Here is a 19,111-nt window from a genome sequence, read left to right on the forward strand (position 1 = left end):
TATGATGATGATATGAAATATGATGTCTTTGAAAAATATCACATGAATGCATTCAGAGCAGGTTTTGTATATTTATATTGGTTTGGGGGAGAAAGTTAGTTTCCTAGGTGGTCTATAATCTCAACTACAAACTCAAGACTTGCGCAAGTAAAATTAATGTGTGTGAACCAGTACTAAGCTGCAGATGTATTACGTCTTTATCTAGATCCTGATATTGCGTTTCTTTTGAGGATGACTTTCGCAAGTCGTTACTGTCAATGAATTGGTTAAGACTTTCATGTAACTAAAGGGTCTTCGAGAACTTTGAAAGTTGAGTTTGTAGAATTGAGAGGAAGAAAAAGAGCAAAGAGGAGATGAGGAAAGATGTTCCTCAACGGGTTTTTAAAGACTTACATGTAACTAAAGGTTCTTCGAGAACTTTGAAAGTTGAGTTTATAAAAGGGAGAGGAAGAAACAGTAGAAAATCTGTCAGATCTCCTCTTTCCTCTTTTTCTTCTATAAACTCAACTTTTAAAGTTCTCGAAACCTTTTAGTTACATGAAAGTCTTTAAAAACCCATCAATAAAAACTTAAATCAGGATCGATAAAAGCTTTTAATGAATCTTAATGCTGGTTTAGACTCTTGAAGTTTACTTGCGCAAGTATTGGGTCTATTGATGAGAGAGAAGAGGAGATTGTAAAGATTTTCCTCTTTTTCTTCCTCTCTCTTCTATAAACTCAAAGACTTGCACAAGTAATCATGACTTGTGTAAACCAGCACTTATAAGCCACTGGTTCATCGCGAAAGTTTTGTATTACATTTGTTTTCGCTTTAGATTAAAAAATAGAATTTTCTTTATCACCTACCCAATATATTTTATGTGTGCTGTAAAGAGTTGGGAGATTTTTTCTCCATTTGAAGTTTATTAGTGACTATTTAAACAACTGAATGTGGACGGATGTAATGCTGTGATGTTATGTGATGGCATGTTATTATTGTAAGTATTAATGCAATTGTTGCTTTTATTGTCATTAAACTTGGGGAAGAGAACATTAATTTTGAATACAGTTGAAACACATGTACAATTAGATAAACCCTTTCTTATATCTAGAAAAATTTCATAGACATAGAATCTAAATAACATCCGCTGAGAACGGAAGCGGAACAAGAACTAATGTTACTTTAACACTTCATTTAATACTAAAAAAAGTTTACTATAATACTGATTTATTGATAGCATGCTCACATTTTATCAGGTTTTTGTGTATATGGATGCAAAGGATAAAAAATTACTTCCCAAACAGCGAAAAAGAAGTAGACGTTGAAGTATAAGTAGGGTATCCAAAACAAAGGCCAACAAAATTAGTTCGGAATAAATGTGAATCAAATATTTCCTAATATTTGCAATCCAATTATAATATTGATAAAAATTCTAGTTTTTGAAACTCAATAAATATGTCATTCTAAATAATAAAGTGTAAAACAACTTGTCAAAAGGTCAAAGGTAATCCCCTAAAAAAAATTCTAGCGAAAATCCCAAAAATGGTATTTTTACAATTTTGACCATATGCACAGTGGATAATATAAGGTGAATGCATATCATAACTATTTTTTGCAAATGTTTGAAATTATCCATAAAACAAGTTCTATCATAAAGCTAAGATATCAAGTAATAATTATTTGCAGAAATAATAGTTATTATGTCAACAGAAGTATTCGAAAATGTCGACAGAACACACTACATTCAACTTTAAAGATTTGCGGAGTTAAAATTATACAATATTCAATAGCGTATTTTTAATATTTACAATTATTTTTTTTAGGATTGTTATACATTGTTGGAAAGGGCATTTTGTCCAGATTTTATTTTGGTTATAAGTTCTGTATATGTTGTTAGGAGATTTGAAATTTATTCATTTGAAATATTTAATGCTTTTTGGCTTACCTACGCAACTTTGATTAGGATTTTAGCTGTTGGCGCCGTTTGCCGCCGATCTAGTTTTAACATAAAATTAAAGTTTAACTTATTATCTAAAAGATATATCAAAACTAGCTGCCTTTTCGTGCCTATAGACAAATGGCATACAAAAATGTTGAGCAAATCAGAAATAAAACAAAAAATTGTAAATTTAATGAGCTTTTTTATCTTGGCAGTTTTGCATTTCTTATTAAACAAGAATATAATTTAAACAATTATGGAGAGACAAGGAATTAAGCTTGCATAAAATGCACATTTCAAGAAATTATATAATTTTTTTTTCAAATTCAACAATAGTAATTTGAATTTTTTCTGTGAAAACCTATTTTTTTACACAGTGTCTTTAAGATAATTTTATGTAGAAATAAACGAGACATCATTTGCAGATATCGGTTTATATTTGCAAACGTTATTAAACTTTTTCGAAAAAAGTTCGAAAAAATTTACCTTGAAAATTAAGAACTGTAAAAATATTCTTTTATAGTTTTTTTATTCATATGCGCTGAGGGAGAAAATACTAAAAGAGATGTTAATGAAAAGTTGAATAACTTTTACAATTTTCATCCCATTTGAAAAATTAAAACCATGTTTTGTTAAGAACTAAATTTTCTTTATACATTGATATAAATTTGTATATGGTTTCATATCAAAATAAGCAAGAACTGACTGAGTTGACGAACATCACTGAAAACAGTTATTTAGAATAACTTCTAAATTTGAGGGTGTTTCGGAAATTTCTATGTACCCAGCGAGACCTATAAATCTAATGAGAAAATACATAAAAACACCTCTTTTACTTGTCTTAACATCTCAATTTTATACAAAAATTAAAAAATTTATTTTTAAGAGTTCATAACTTTTTTTTATAATAATTCGCTTTTTATGTTTGAAAATACAAATTAAAGCTTAAAGTCCCACCTATTCAACAGAGAAAAAATATTATATTCATTCATTCAAAAGTTACAGATTTTTGATCCGAAAATGACCAAAATTTGCCACTGTGATATGGTCCACATTTTCTTTGGGGCTAAGATATACTTTGGGATACTTCTCCGTTTTCTGATCCCAGCTTTGGGATTTTAGAACATGTGGCCCAATTTTGAAATTCTGATAAAAAAATAGGTCAAACTTTGAAGGCCGTAGGAACGACATATTCGAAGAATAGAACATATTTTTTACACTAAAATGTTCTCCGTAAAGATACCTTACAGAAAATATAAAATTATTATATGTTCGTAAAGATTTTTTTTTTTTTTTGTAAAAATCTAATTTATATATTGTAAATCGTTTAGTTTTGGATCCATAATTGATATCTAACATCTCTTGTATATTAATACTAATTTAGTTGTCTAACAAATTCGAGTCCATTTGGGCTAAAAGAACACCCTACATTTTTAAAAAAGCGGACCAAGGTATTGCCAAATTTTTTAATTTAAATTTTCAAATGCCTATAACTCGGAAATTATAAAATATAAATAGCACCAAAAATATAACAATCTTTAAAATCGCATGGAAAACTAAAAAATGGCACGCGTTTAAAAATATTACATGTCGAAGGTACCCTACTTTAAGCCTCCATAGCCTTGGCTATACCCATGCCAAATTTTATTCTGATCGGACCAGCCGTTTAGAAATGCCAGATTTATTTACAAAAAAAATTGATTATGGCCCACTATGCGTTATAAAAGCAAATCAGTTTTGCACCGAATCATTAGTAGCGATGAAAAAGAGATTCATTGTGATAAACCAAAGCATAAGAGGTCGGCCAACTAGCCGAATCGACACCAAATAACCATGTCGCTAAGGTAAAGTTGAGCTGCTGAAATCTGACCTGACCATCACAGGCAACTTGTTGATAGAAATACGCGGCCAGACATGATGCCATAATATTGCAGCATGACAACGATCGTCCACATATTACAATACCTGCTAAAACGTATTTAGAATGAAGTGGTTGGGAAGTTTTGGCTCTTTCGCCTTATAGTCCAGACTTTGCCCTGTCCGACTACTATTTGTTTTGATCGATGCAGAACGCTTACTCTGTGATTCGCTTCACTTTGCAACAGAGTATCCGGTATTGGTTTCATTCTCAAAAGATGAGCAGTTCCTTTGGCTCGGAATCCATATGTTGCAGGAAAGAAAGAAATTTGTATTGTACAAATGCTTCAAAATAGATGCTAAAAATTTCGCATTTTTAAGTAATACACCCAATATAATGGATTATTGACATCGTTTTTTCGAATCTTCCCAACAGGATGTAATAATGAATAAAAACAAATGAAATAACTCTTTATTAAATTCAAGAAACCACTTCTTAAGTAAAAACAATAATTTCAAACAAAAATTCCACTGTCCAACAAATCGAGATTTTTTGAATGGAACATAATAAAATATAAACAAATTGCTAACAGTTATCTCGTCCTTATAAAAAGTTACACTCATCTTTGGTGACCCCCACTGAAATTTTCAGGCAAAATGGTCAAATTGACCCCTAAAGAGAGGTTAAGATCTTTCACAAAAATTATCTCCATAAAATTCCACAATATAACTCTGACAATAAGAATTCTCTCAGACATTAACCTACAACATTTTTTTCATTTAGTATAATACTTCCTTTGCTCAACAAATTAAAACTTTGATCCACTGTTAAAAAAAAAACTAAGTTTATTCTACAAAAATGATCTACTCATCGTGCCCTTTCAGAATTATAGAGTCGGTATTCTGTTCCAAAAATTATGTTGGACAGTCTTATTGAATAAATAACTTCTTTAGAACCGTTCCATCAAAGCTCCGTAAAGCTTCCATTAACATTGTTCCAAAAGTAACAATTTTTGGTTTAATAATAATCTTTGACGTTTCTTTTTATGTAATTATGCATTTTACACATTTCCTAATGTATTAATTCGAATTTACGGTCAAATCAAATTCCACTTTTGAAAGATATTACTCACAGTATTTGGTAGAATAATACCAAATTCTGTGAGAAATAGCATTCAAAATCTTTCAATTATAAATATTGATATGAAGATGAAATACTTACAAATAAGTTTCTACAAAAAAGTCTGGGAGTCTAAAATTAGTCATAGCCTTTTGAACAATCCCATTTAAAAGGATTTTAGAGGAATATAAAGTTACTGCAAAGGAATAGATTAGATTCATAGACCCATTTGTATTAAAATTAGACAAGTCTAATCTTCAAAATAAATTAGATTAAACTTATAAAAATAAAATTAAAATTGTTTTTTTTTTTGCTATAATTATAAATATTTATTTAGGTATATGTAGATAGTTTTTGTATGTGTGTGTCCAAAACAATATCGTTTCTAACCTCTGCTCTTCCTGCCACGACGGCGTACAACACGAATTCCTCGGCGACGATTCTTGCGACTGCGACGGGCTTTGCGATTGCGACGTTGGATTTTACGGTTACGTTTGATTTGACGGTTGCGACGACGAATATTACGGTTTCTGCGTGCTTTGCGATTTTTCTTGGAACGATTTACCTTGCGTCTACGAGTACGGCGTAGACGACGATTGCGGCGACTTCTAACGCGACGGGCACGGGCACCACTGAGTTCAGATTCAATGTCAGTATCGGCTTCATGTTCTTCTTCATCGTTTTTAGCAACATCCAAAGCTCTGCCTCCACCACCTTCAGTAGTCTCCTTGTCTCCCCCTTCAGTAGTCTCTTTGTCTCCCCCTTCAGTAGTTTCTTTATCATCAGGAGTAGTTTCTTCGTCGGGCTCAGGTGTAGGTTCAGGTGGTGATGTAGTAGGAGGTGTTTCGGTGGGTGGTGATTCAGTTGTGGGTGGTGTTTCGGTTGTAGGTGGTGTTACACTGGTATCCGTAGTGGGTGAAGTACCAGTTGTTTGGGTCGTTCCAGTAGCTGTAGGTTCTTCCGTATTTGTGAGGGTGGGTGATGTTGGTATTGGTGTCAAAGTTGGTGTAGTGGGATCAATTGGTTCTCCAGTAGGTATTAAAGTAGATGTTGTTGTGGGATCAACTGGTGGTGGGGGTGGACAGAATTTTGTTTTACCCATGGCACACAATTTTCCCTTGAAACCACCGCCACCTCCGGTATTATTTCCCATGCCAGGGAAAAAGAAACCATTGACTGAAAGGCTTGAGCCCAATAGGGCCAAGCATACCAAATATAAAGAGAATTTCATTCTCAATTTGTTACAATTCAAGTTTACTATATTAAAGAACACTTGAAAGTGATACTATTTCTATGGTGTCCAAAGGCTTTTATAATAAAACCAAAATTTTAGTTACAACGATCAAGTTTTGTTGTAAAGAATTTAAAAACACTTGTTCAAATAAAGTCAAATTTATTACAAATTAGGTTTAATATGTGTTTTATAAGATGAAGCTGAAAATACATATTTAACATAGGCTGATTTTTATGAATTGAAGCTGTTTCTAAATATTGACATTTCTTTAACAGACATTTTTTGTATTTCAGCACTTTTAATTCTTTATTTAGAATTTATTGACTTCTGTGATAATTGCAAACTTTAGTTTTCTTTATTTATTTTAAAATTATAATTTATTTACGTTGTATGGGATGGTTAAGTTAAAACCGGAGTTTTTAGATAAATTGGGTTAATTAATGTAAAATTTTAACGGTTAAAGATATCATAACAAAATTTGGAACTAATATAGACTCAAATTTTCATTTCAAATACCGAAATTCCTATAACGGGGAAAATATGTTCCAATAACTGAGTTTTTCTTTTAGAAAAGTACCTACTGTGACGTTAATTACCGTGTGGTAGTTAAAAAACTTTGTAAGTATTTAAGAAATATATAGGGTACAAACTTGGAGCTTTTTCGAAGATCGGTGCTTTGCCTTTTTAGAATTTTTTACTCAAACCCATGGTACAATAATTGTGGAAGGTAGAATCACTATGGAGAGTTTTCAATATTTACCCCTATAACGTCAAACTTTGATTTTGATTTTTTTCATATTTTCTTTTGTTTGACGTTAAAAAAAAACTTAAAAAATACACTCATCCAAAGTTGAAACATGTAAAGAGAAGTTTTAACTTTGGATGCATGTAACTTTTTATAGGGAAAGGATAGCTGTTGTCAAGTTTATTTTATTTTCTTCAGAATTTTATCGAAAATATACGTGATATTAAAAAAAAATGTCGACTCTCCGTAGGCCCGAAAAAAGATTGACCCTCTAACGGTCAGGAGGGCCTCATTTTTGGTTTAAATTTAACGGTGACTTAAGTTTACAGATTTGTTAACATTTCTCTCGATTGTCGAAATGCATTCTGACTTTTAGTTATTCTTCTGTCAGCTGTTTTGTGAGTTATGTCTTCTAATTTTAGCACGTGAAATTTTGTGCGTAATTTTTTTTGCGGTTAGAGGGTTAATTTCTCTTGAACTTAAAGAGATAACTACACAGGTAAATGTATTTTTGTAGACCTTCTCAAGGACTATTTATATTTTAAATTTCAGCACAGAAATTTCATAAACAGATTTTTTTTCAAAAGATGAGACTTTGGGGGGCCAGCCACTGATTCCCATTCCCCTACGAAGCTGAACAATTGTAAATCATCTCTAAAACATTTCAACCGAATAAATAATACACTATAACATAGAAGTGTGGTCTTGATCATACATTTTTAACAAAAAAATCGTTGTTTTCACATAAAAAAATTTTAAAACCGAAAATGTTTAAGGTAAAAATTGATCTTTGTAAGCTATTTAGAGTGGCTAGACTCTTTCAGATTGCATTTATATGTTTACAAGAGTTGTTCAGCTTTACAGTAGCTACAATTTTGCTAAATATTGTTAGTGAAAAATTGGGAGTCCCTGTAAGGTGAAAAAAGTTGTCTCCCTATATTTTTTCAAAAAAAGACACGAAAAAAATTTTTTGACAAAAAATGTAAACAAAATTAGTTTGGTGTACTCTTAGCTATATTACTTTCATATATAAATAAGCTTTATCACCAAGTCTGAAGTAACTGTTGGCCAAACACTGATGACACCTTTTTTTAAGGGCCCACTGATTTGCAGAATGTTTGGAGCGCCATAAAAAAAAATTGGTCACCAAAATCGTCTAACTGAGTATAGGGTTTTACTACCCTTTGGTAGTAGAGTCAAACCTATACTGTCATGACCGTGTGCTTCTTCAAAAGTCTTCATTTGTTGCACAGTGTAATTAGTCATAGCTGCCACATAAGATCATCTTCCGAAAATCATTCACGAAAATAAATTATAGTGTAGGGTTATATAAACGGGCTTGACCGAGATTTTCTACTTAATATGAATGTTTCACTATTTTTAGTGGTAGTATTTTTCCAAAGTATTATATTAAAATATCTAAAGTTAAGAAAAAAATTTATATTTTTTGTGATAAACATTGTTAGCCAGAACAGCTTACAGGCGCCTTGACATTCCATTAATTTTCGACACTTTTAACTCTTTGCTGTTGGGTGGTTAGTTTACTAACCACATTTTCTATAGTCTTTAAAACATAGTTTATTGGCATCTATTGCCATTTTGCTAAACAATTATGTTTTTTGAAGTCATCGTTTATGATTTTTTGCAAAACTTTGCCGGAGCACCCTGGTTAGATAAATATATTATTTTGAAAATATTTGCTGAATTCACAAAACCCCTTGTATCATTGTATCGAGTGTATTATTGAATTCAAATACAATGGTGTAAGCTTGTTGTTGGAAATTTTCATACAACTATTAAATACACTTATACACTTTTATTTTGTATATTTTTAAACAGTTGTATTGGTTTACAGCTATAACCCAGCAGTTTGAAAAGTGCCAATTGGAAACCTTGCACTAGCTATATTACTACTTGTACAACTAACTAGTTCGATGTGGCTGCTAAAGTGGTAGTTAAATGGTTATCATTTGCACTACATTTCACCAGCATATTCATTAATAAGCAATAGTCAGCTATTTGTCCTAAGTTTTTGAAAATAAATTCAAGAAAAATAAAATCCTCTAAAATATACCACTTCGATGGCCACATGTAATGCTGAATGTGGCCGTTTGTGTTTTCATTCTCAGTGATGATGTAGAAAATGCAAAAATAGAGAGTAGACTCACATCTTATTCTTAATAAGAGTTAGAGAGCAGCAGCGTTGCCGCTTTGGTCCAATTGGACCAAAATTGGTAGTTTCAAGTTAACAAATTGACTTTTGGTAGTTTCGTTGGTTTGTTCCGATATTTGTCGTATTTTGGTAGGCTACGATATTGCTGAATACATAAGTATTTTTAAGAACAAAATAATTAAAATAATAACGAAAACTCTACTTATGTTATGCCAAAATAATAAAACTACATATTTGCAAAATATGAAGATAGCTTTTTCTTAAATATTTAGTTTAGTCAGGTAAATGTGTATTTATTTAGTAGTGTTGAGTTCAAAAAATGCCAAAGGGCTCTCAAAACTTTCATTTTCTAATAATATGTGTTAAACTCTGCTTCAATATTTCAGTTTCATCTGACACTTTAAAGTTTAAATATCCAAATATGGAAATTAGGACGCGTACTTTTTTTCTATATGAAACTTATTTGTGTTGAATTTTTTCGGGATACCAACACTTTTAGGTGTTTTATGCTCGTTTAAGTAATTTTCGGAAGGGGGCCTTATATGGTGTTAAATTCACCAGTCAATAACGTTGCGAGTGGGTTGAAAATTCACTAGTAGTAGTTCTTAGTGGCCAACGAATTCGACGTAGCGGAACTAGTGCAATGAACTGCAGGGAAATTTCTCTGAGCACACATAGTACCCGTATATGTGAGAGAGTAATTTTCAAAAATGAGAGTCGGTCTACTTGTTATACATACTACGCTTTCAAAAAAATCCATACAATATACAATGGGTGTTCACAAACTAATAAACAAAAATTGTATTTAATACAAGATACACGATACAAATTGTTGTGAATTCAGCAATTGTAAAAAATCAGTTTTTTTAAGAGACTTCACGCATTCAATAAAAAAAGCACATAGTGTTTATTGTTCATCGAATTCAGTGTTCTTTGTTATTTTGGTTTTTTGGTCAAAACCTTAGAATGGGGTGGATTTTTTATGTTTTGATTTATTTATTCTTACTTTTGATAATAAACTAACCTTGATTGAAGTAAAAATGCGATTGTTTTGATTTTAAACTTATACACAAAATAGCGTGGCTGAAAGAGTTAAGCTGATATATTGTCCCATTCCTCTCGTAAAATTTGGTTCAATGTCAGCTTCTATTAAATGTGATGTTCTGATCACTTGAAATGAGAGTTGTCAAGTCCAACTGCTGCACAGTGGTATAGAAAAAAAATGAGAAATAAATCTGTAACTTTTAAACCCTTAGTTTTGACACCTCGTGTATGTTAAATTTTTAAAACGATCCTATTTCTTCGCCTGGGTTTCGATTTCAAAAAAATTACATATATAAATCTCCTCGTCGAGCACTACAAAAAATATCAATTATTTCTTATAACGGAGGAGGAGGAGATATTCGCATTTGAAAATTAAATTTTAAAAATATTTCCACTACTCCTGTTTTTTGATAACAGCGATTTTCTCAAATTTTCTTTAAATTTTTCGTTGTTAGTCCAATATGAAACGTGACTGACTCCAAAGTTATATGCATTTGAATTTAAAAATTTTAAAAAGGCGATTGTTGTTTTTGTAAAAAAGTCATTTTTTTCATTTTAAGTTATCTAAAAAAATTTTAAGAAGATGTATTCGGAATTTATATATTTTAAAAAGATAACTTTACACTAAATATTTTAAATGAAAACAAATTTGAAAATTGTTGATACTGAAAGGACCAAGTCCATCCAAATGACACCTATTTTTTATGTAAAATTCAATTTTATTGCAAAAATTCTCAAATCGCACAGTCGATATCAAAATATAGTAAACCATTTTAGATGGCCAAATATGTTTTTAATAATTTTGTAAAAGATTCCGTTAACCCCTCATCTAGTATGGATATTATTGTCAAAAAAGTAAAAAACCCGTTTTTGTGATTTTTCAACACTTTTTTGAGAATTGCGGGATTCCTGAATACAAATTTCAATTGTTTTTTCCATTTTCAATTGGAAGGTCAATATATAACTGTAAAATTTCATTAACAAATATTCATAAATAAATATTTAATTTCAATTTGAAAAATTTGCATCATTGCAAAAACTCAATAAAAAGCATTTTTTTGTCATATTTTTTAAAAAAGTCTTCCATGAATTTTTTAATTGTCAAAAGATATATATATTCCTAAAAAATAGACAAAATTCCCTATTCACTGATATATAACACTCGGAAACACCTCAGCTCTAAATATGTGACTATTCGCCACTTACAGAACTTACAAAAATAAAAAGTTCTGTAATAACTGTGCAATATTTAACTGAATAAACTTGTACATATTTTCGTTCATCACTTTAGTACAAAAATTCCCATACGCTTCGGTTTAAAGTTTTAGTATAAATAGCTAATGCACAAGCGTACAATTTCTGCAAACAGATACACAAACTTGAGTTGCTTTTCAATAAACCAATTTTAGCCATTACTGCGCATGCCTAAGCAAAATAGAATTTAAATTTTGTCAACGAAAAAGTCGACTAGTTTTTGGACATGCTTATAAAGGTACATTTAACATTTAGTTTTGTACAAAAATTCCCATACGCTTCGGTTTTAAGTTTTAGTATAAAGAGCGGATGCACAAGTGTACTTGTGTTTCTTTAAAATAATTGAATTCTAGTCTTTACTGCGCATGTCTAAGCAAAATTGAATTTAAGACAACTGCCATGCATGTGCTTAAGTACTGCTTGGTCGACTATTTTTTGGACATGCGCATTCATTTTCATTTTTTTTTTACAAATTTCGTTTACAGTTTTAGTATAAATACAAGCTGTATACATTTAGCGATATTTATATTGGCTTGAAGCACCAAACTGTCAACAGTAAAAATTGAATTTTTAAATTTTTTTTTTTAAGAAAATAAATCTTTAATTGAAAAAAGCAAGTTTGTTTATTTAAATACGAAATTGATTATAATAATTAAAAATATATTTGAAATGATATTATTAATTAAATCTAATACATTTTTTGTATTTGAAAGCTTCAACAAATTTAAATCAATCACTAGAATTTATGATTGAAATTTAAGATAAAATTATATTAATTGATCCAAACAGTTAATGTATTATATACAAATTTATTACAGCCATTTTTAAATTTTAAAAACATGATATGTTAGCGATTTTGTGTTTTTGTATCGTTTTGAATTAATACCAATAGTCCAAATGGTAATATAGAAATAGGAATATGATTGGATAAGTTGAAATCAAAATAATTAGGCCTTGTTTATTTTTATTTATCTATATAAATAAAAATCAAATGTCGTTCGTTGGTAATTCCATCAGTAGAGAACGGCCGGATCGACTTAGACGATTTCTTAGGTTTTTAGGGAATGAACGAATTTTTCGATTTATCTAAAACCGGAAAAAGGCTACATCGATTTGGCTAATTTTTTGTTTAAATGATCATAGTAATCCAGTTTAAGTTTTTACTGAAAGAAAAATTGACCATGCCAATTTTTTTTTTGGATATATCAAAAATCGCAGGACGCTTGGGCCGATTAGTCCGCAAAAGATTTTACATAAATAAACATTGTCCACATCCACTAATACGCCCACTTATTAAATACAACTGCAAAATACATCGGTCTGTGATCAATCATATTTCAGACCAAAATTCGATTACTTATATAAAAACTCACAATAGTTTAAATCGATAATAACTCAAAATATCTAAATTCGCTAATAACTTGGCCAATAAGCGTTAAATCAAGAAAAGGAACTCGACCTGTGATCACTCATATTTCTAACCAAAAATCGATTTTTTATATAAAAACTCAAAATATCTAAATTCGCTAATAACTTGGCCAATAAGCGTATAATCAAGAAAAAGAGCTTGATCTGTGATCACTCATATTTCTTAATAAAAATCGATTTTTTATAAATATGTTGAATGAGCTTTAGAAAATATATTTCATTAAAACCGAAACCGGTGGAGTTTACAAAGATGAAAATACCCGTTGACCGGTTTTCGGTTTTAATAGCTTAGATTTTTTTTATAGAAAATTTACAAGGGCCCAAGTTTGCATTTTTTTAAAAACATGTTGAGCTGCAGTAGGGTTAAAATAAAATTTCTTTGGTAGCAAATGTAAGATACTTAAAAAAAATGCTTTCGAAGTTTAAATTTTAGATTTTTTATTTTGGTGATTATTTGAATAAGTTTTTGGTACAAAATAGTTTGATAAATATTATTTATATGAAATTTATAAATTCTTATATGGTATTATATGTAAGTAATAGTATATGTTATATTAAAAACAAGTAAGAAAGTATAGTCGGGCAAGCTCGACCATATGATACCCGACACCGAGTATTTGATTATAAACAGTTTTTTTTTTATATGAAATTTATTTGAATACCAACATTTTTAAGATATTTATGCTCGATAAAGAGCAATAAAAGTTTGTGCCAAATTTTGTGGAATAAAATTGCGAACTGTAAGTTAGACTGCCAAAATAAAAATTTCTGAGTTGCTCAACATTTTTGCTTGACATTTGTTTATAGGCACGAAAAGGCAGCTAGTTTTTATATATCTTTTAGATAATAAGTTAAACTTTAATTTTATATGTTAAAACTAGATCGACGGTAAACGGCGAAAACCGTTAAAATCCTATGCAAAATTACATGTAGGTAAACCAAAAAACATTATAAACTTTAAGTGAATAAATTTCAAATCTGCTAACAATATATACAAAACTCATAACAAAAATAGAATCAACAACTAGCTTCTTAATCCTAAAAAAAAATAATTATAAATATTTAAAATACGCCCTTGAATATGGTATAATTTTAAGTCGAAAGTAGTGTATTCTGTCGCCATTTTCAAATACTTTTGTTTACATAGATAATAACTTTAATTTCTGCAAGTAATTATTGCTTGACATCTTAGCTTCATGCTAGAACTTGTTTTATGGTTAATTTCAAACATTTACTTATATTACTCACTGTGCACTTGTAGAAAATTTAAAAATAATTCAATAAAATTTGTTTGAAGATTCACCCTATGAAGAATGTATAAATAATTCGAAATATCCTAGCAGTTTGATAAGTGCTTGAATAACAATCTAGTTCGCGGTGGTTGCTAAAGTGGAAGTTAAATATTTATTATTACGTCCTCTTTTTTAGAGGACAATCATCTATTTTAACTGGCTGTCATCTATAAAATTTGTGTCCTCTATCTGTCATCGTTTTTCATAAGCTGCCATCTTTTGTCGTCTTAATTTTTAAAGGCATCATCAATGGAATTTATTTTTATACCCTTCACCTTCGTGAGAAGGGTATATACAAGTTTGTCATTCCGTTTGTAATTTCTACATTTTTCATTTCCGACCCTATAAAGTATATATATTCTGGATCCTTATAGATAGCGGAGTCGATTAAGCCATGTCCGCCAGTCTGTCTATTGAAATAAATTTTCTGAAGACCCCACATATCTTCGGGATCCAAATCTTCAATAATTCTGTCAGACATGCTTTCGAGAATTTTGCTATTTAAAATCAGCAAAATCGGTCCACAAATGGCTGAGATATGAGGAAAAAACCAAGACAACCTCGATTTTTGACCTATATCTGGATTACTAAGACATTAATATAGACAATATGGATATCTAATGATACGTATTTCAAAGTAATTTGCAACGATGTATATAAGACCATAGTAAGATGGACCTACAATGGGTCAAAATTTTTAACCCGATTTTTTTTTCACAAAAAAAAATTTAAAAAACAAAAAAAAAATTTTAAATTAAAAAAAAAAATTTAAAATAACAATCGAAAAATTTTTTTTTCCAAAAAATGAAAAAAACAACTGGAAAAAAAAAATTAATTTTGTTTACCTAAAAATATTTAAAATTTTGAAGTATAATTTGGTGAAGGGTATATAAGATTCGGCACAGCCGAATATAGCACTCTTACTTGTTAATTTTATAAATTTGATTTCTCGCCGGTCACCGTTTTTTTGTCAAATCGTATAAATGTCGTGCGTTGATTATTCTGTTCATACTCTTACTGAACTTTGAAAATAAAAGGTAACACTTAGGCCCTAATTTTGTAAATCACGTCACCAAAGTGATATTTATATGGAAAGCAAAAACAAAATTTCAAAAATTTTAAAAAATTGTTTTTGTTTTATATACAAAATTTTCAAATTATGAAAGGCAAAAATCAACGTTTGAATTTTGGTGCGTTTGTTCTGTTAAGAATTGTATATAAAACAAAAACAAATTTTTAAAATTTTTGAAATTTTGTTTTTGTTTTCCATATAAATATCACTTTGTGAAGTGATTTACAAAATTAGGGCCTTAATTTCTTACTGTAAGCTTTATACAAAATTCAGACATTTTTTAAACAAAATTGTTTAAAATTTGAAATGGAATTTTGAAACTGCCGTTAAAAAAAATTAAATTTTGTTGGTCATACCTGCGAAGAGGATAACGGTATCTTACGAAGACAAAAACTTAAATATATGTTTTAAGTAAAAATTATCTTTTATTTTAATATTTCTCAAAATATGTTAATTCTGTTCTGTGGCCTGAGACACATTAATGGCTTGTCTCTAAAATTTTTCTTTGTCATCTATTTTTATTTTCAAAATCTGGTCGCCTTATTATTTCCTCTACATTTCGCCAGCGTATTCAGTAACAAACAATAGTCAGATATTTCCACAAATTTTTGAAAATAAATTAAAATTTTTCATCATGTAAGCAAGCATTGTTACTAGAAAAAGAGTTCCATACAGTTACCTAGATCCTATAAGAAGCAACACGTATCAAACTTCGGAACTTCTAAAAAGGGCATATTTCTAAAGGACTTCATATTATTTCTTTCATAGGAAAAAATTCTTCGGGATCTTATATATTTTGTATTACGACCCTATGGTCCTTATAGGAACAATTAGAATTCGTCCCCCAAGGATCCAATTTCATATAACCATTTGTATTAAAGGTAAACACGTTCAAATTTTCAAGATAAATTAGATTAAACTTATTAAAATAAAATGAAAACAGTTTTTTTTTTGCTATAATTATAAATATTTATTTAGGTATATGTTGATAGTTTGTGTATGTGTGTGTCTGCAACAATATCGTTTCTAACCTCTGCTCTTTCTGCCACGACGGCGGACAACACGAATTCCTCGGCGACGATTTTTGCGACTGCGACGGGCTTTGCGATTGCGTCGTTGGATTTTACGGTTACGTTTAATTTGACGGTTGCGACGACGAATATTACGATTTCTGCGAGCTTTGCGATTCTTCTTGGAACGATTTACCTTGCGTCTACGAGTACGGCGGAGACGACGATTACGGCGACTTCTTACGCGACGGGCACGGGCACCACTGAGTTCGGATTCAATGTCAGTTTCGGCTTCATGTTCTTCTTCATCGTTTTTAGCAACATCCAAAGCTCTGCCTCCACCACCTTCAGTAGTCTCCTTGTCTCCCCCTTCAGTGGTCTCCTTGTCTCCCCCTTCTGTAGTTTCTTTATCATCAGGAGTAGTCTCTTCATCGGGCTCAGGTGTAGGTTCAGGTGGTGATGTAGTAGGAGGTGTTTCGGTGGGTGGTGATTCAGTTGTGGGTGGTGTTTCGGTTGTAGGTGGTGTTACACTGGTATCCGTAGTGGGTGAAGTACCAGTTGTTTGGGTCGTTCCAGTAGCTGTAGGTTCTTCCGTATTTGTGAGGGTGGGTGATGTTGGTATTGGTGTCAATGTTGGTGTAGTAGGATCAATTGGTTCTCCAGTAGGTATTAAAGTAGATGTTGTTGTGGGATCAACTGGTGGTGGGGGTGGACAGAATTTTGTTTTACCCATGGCACATAATTTCTCCTTGAAACCACCGCCACCTCCGCCATTATTGCCCATGCCGGGCAATAAGAAACCATTGACAGAAAGGCTTGAGCCCAATAAGGCCAAGCATACCAAATATAGAGAGAATTTCATTCTCAATTTTTTACAATTCAAGTTTACTATATCAAAGAACACTTGAAAGTGATACTATTTCCGTGGTTTCCAAAGGCTTTTATAATAAAACCAAACTTTTAGTTACAACGATAAAGTCTTGTTGTAAAGAATTCAAAAACAGTTGTTTAAATAAATTAAAATTTATTACAAATTAGGCTAAATGTGTGTTTTAAAATATAAAGATGAACTTATTGATATTAGGCTGATTTCTCATAATTTAAGCTGTTTCATAATATTGACATTTCCCTGCCAGCAACTGTATCATTTTTATTTTGAATCATCATCTTTTTCGAATTTATTGATTTCTGTAATAATTCCTAACTTTAGTTATGAATATTCTTCAGTTTTTGCTTCTTCTCCAGATTTGGAAAACTGTGTTCAACAAAGTTTGAAATATCTTTTTAGTAATTTATTGAAGTTATTTGGTAGAGTTAAGGTAAAAATTATGATTTTGCATAAATTCTTTTTTTCTCCAAAAAAACTTATTGCATAATTCTCAGAAGTCACTCTAAAACCAACAAGTTCATCTTCAAGTTATAAAACAGAACAATTTTACTACAAATATTACATTATTTGAACAAGTGTTTTCACACCAAACTTTGCACCAAACTTGATCGTTAAGAGTGAAATTTGTTTTTTTTATAAAAACCGAAAGACATCTTGGAAACAGCATCACTTTTAAGTGTTCTTTGATATAGCGAACTTGAATTGTAACAAATTGAGAATGAAATTCTCTTTATATTTGGTATGCTTGGCCTTATTGGGCTCAAGCCTTTCAGTCAATGGTTTCTTATTGCCCGGCATGGGCAATAATGGCGGAGGTGGCGGTGGTTTCAAGGAGAAATTGTGTGCCATGGGCAAAACAAAATTCTGTCCACCCCCACCACCAGTTGATCCCACAACAACATCTACTTTGATACCTACTGGAGAACCAATTGATCCCACTACACCAACTTTGACACCAATACCAACATCACCCACCCTCACAGCTACCGAAGAACCTACAGCCACTGGAACGACCCAAACAACAGGTACTTCACCCACTACAGATACCAGCGAAACACCACCTACTACCGAAACACCACCTACAACCGAATCACCACCCACCGAAACGCCACCTACTACATCGCCACCTGAACCTACACCTGAGCCCGATGAGGAGACTACTCCTGATGATAAAGAAACTACTGAAGGGGGAGACAAAGAGACTACTGAAGGGGGAGACAAGGAGACTACTGAAGGTGGTGGAGGCAGAGCTTTGGATGTTGCTAAAAACGATGAAGAAGAACATGAAGCCGAAACTGACATTGAATCTGAACTCAGTGGTGCCCGTGCCCGTCGCGTTAGAAATCGCCGCAATCGTCGTATCCGCCGTACTCGTAGACGCAAAGTAAATCGTTCTAAAAAGAATCGCAAAGCACGCAGAAACCGTAATATTCGTCGCCGCAACCGTCAAATCAAACGTAATCGTAAAATCCAACGTCGCAATCGCAAAGCCCGTCGCAGTCGCAAAAATCGTCGCCGAGGAATTCGTGTTGTACGTCGTCGTGGTAGGAAGAGCAGAGGTTAGAAACGATATTGATACTAGAATTATAAAATAGTAATTTACATACAGACACCAACGTACACTCATATATAACTATCCCAATACAACTATCAACCTAAATAAATATAATTTATATTTAAAGCAAAACAACTTGAATTATTTTATTTTTAAATATTTAGTTTTTTCTTATTTTTCTTAGAAATTAGTAAAGATCATTTGAAGTTCTTCGCGGATTCCAACATTCTTCATTTTCAGTATTTTTAATATCAAACTTGCAGCGGCTCATGCAGTTATTCGAATGTAGAGCCATATGTTTAATTACTAGAATAAACATATGATCACCAAATATTCATGATGAAAGATAGTAATGATTTTAGGTTGCTCTGCAATTACTGCTGGCTGCCTAGAGAAAATATTTATTGGGGAACTTATAAAGCTTTTGTATTTCTTTGAAAGTTACCTCAACAAGGATAGCTTTAAAATAGGCCTTCAAAATGTAACTTTGGAAATTTCGGGAGTTGCTTTTTCTAAATC

The 19,111-nt window shown here is 31.3% G+C and overlaps 3 protein-coding genes across 3 annotated transcripts; 1 reads left to right on the forward strand and 2 right to left on the reverse strand.

The window, feature by feature from the left end:
- Positions 1-5,281: 5,281 nt before the first annotated feature.
- On the reverse strand, positions 5,282-6,127 carry LOC135950808 (PH domain-containing protein DDB_G0287875-like). The gene has a single exon (XM_065500336.1). The coding sequence runs from the start codon at positions 6,125-6,127 to the stop codon at positions 5,282-5,284; it is 846 nt and encodes a 281-aa protein (XP_065356408.1).
- A 10,037-nt stretch (positions 6,128-16,164) lies between these two features.
- LOC135950809 (PH domain-containing protein DDB_G0287875-like) lies at positions 16,165-17,010 on the reverse strand. The gene has a single exon (XM_065500337.1). The coding sequence runs from the start codon at positions 17,008-17,010 to the stop codon at positions 16,165-16,167; it is 846 nt and encodes a 281-aa protein (XP_065356409.1).
- A 745-nt stretch (positions 17,011-17,755) lies between these two features.
- Positions 17,756-18,601, forward strand: LOC135950810 (PH domain-containing protein DDB_G0287875-like). The gene has a single exon (XM_065500338.1). It carries the CDS (start codon positions 17,756-17,758, stop codon positions 18,599-18,601), a length of 846 nt encoding a protein of 281 aa, XP_065356410.1.
- The last annotated feature ends 510 nt before the right edge of the window (positions 18,602-19,111 follow it).

Source organism: Calliphora vicina, chromosome 2, assembly GCF_958450345.1.
Source record: "Calliphora vicina chromosome 2, idCalVici1.1, whole genome shotgun sequence".
Classification (NCBI taxonomy): Eukaryota; Metazoa; Arthropoda; class Insecta; order Diptera; family Calliphoridae; genus Calliphora; species Calliphora vicina.

Coding starts and splice junctions, on each gene's coding strand:
- LOC135950808 (XM_065500336.1), bottom strand. CDS start 6,127: ATGAAATTCTCTTTATATTTGGTATGCTTGGCCCTATTGGGCTCAAGC.
- LOC135950810 (XM_065500338.1), top strand. CDS start 17,756: ATGAAATTCTCTTTATATTTGGTATGCTTGGCCTTATTGGGCTCAAGC.
- LOC135950809 (XM_065500337.1), bottom strand. CDS start 17,010: ATGAAATTCTCTCTATATTTGGTATGCTTGGCCTTATTGGGCTCAAGC.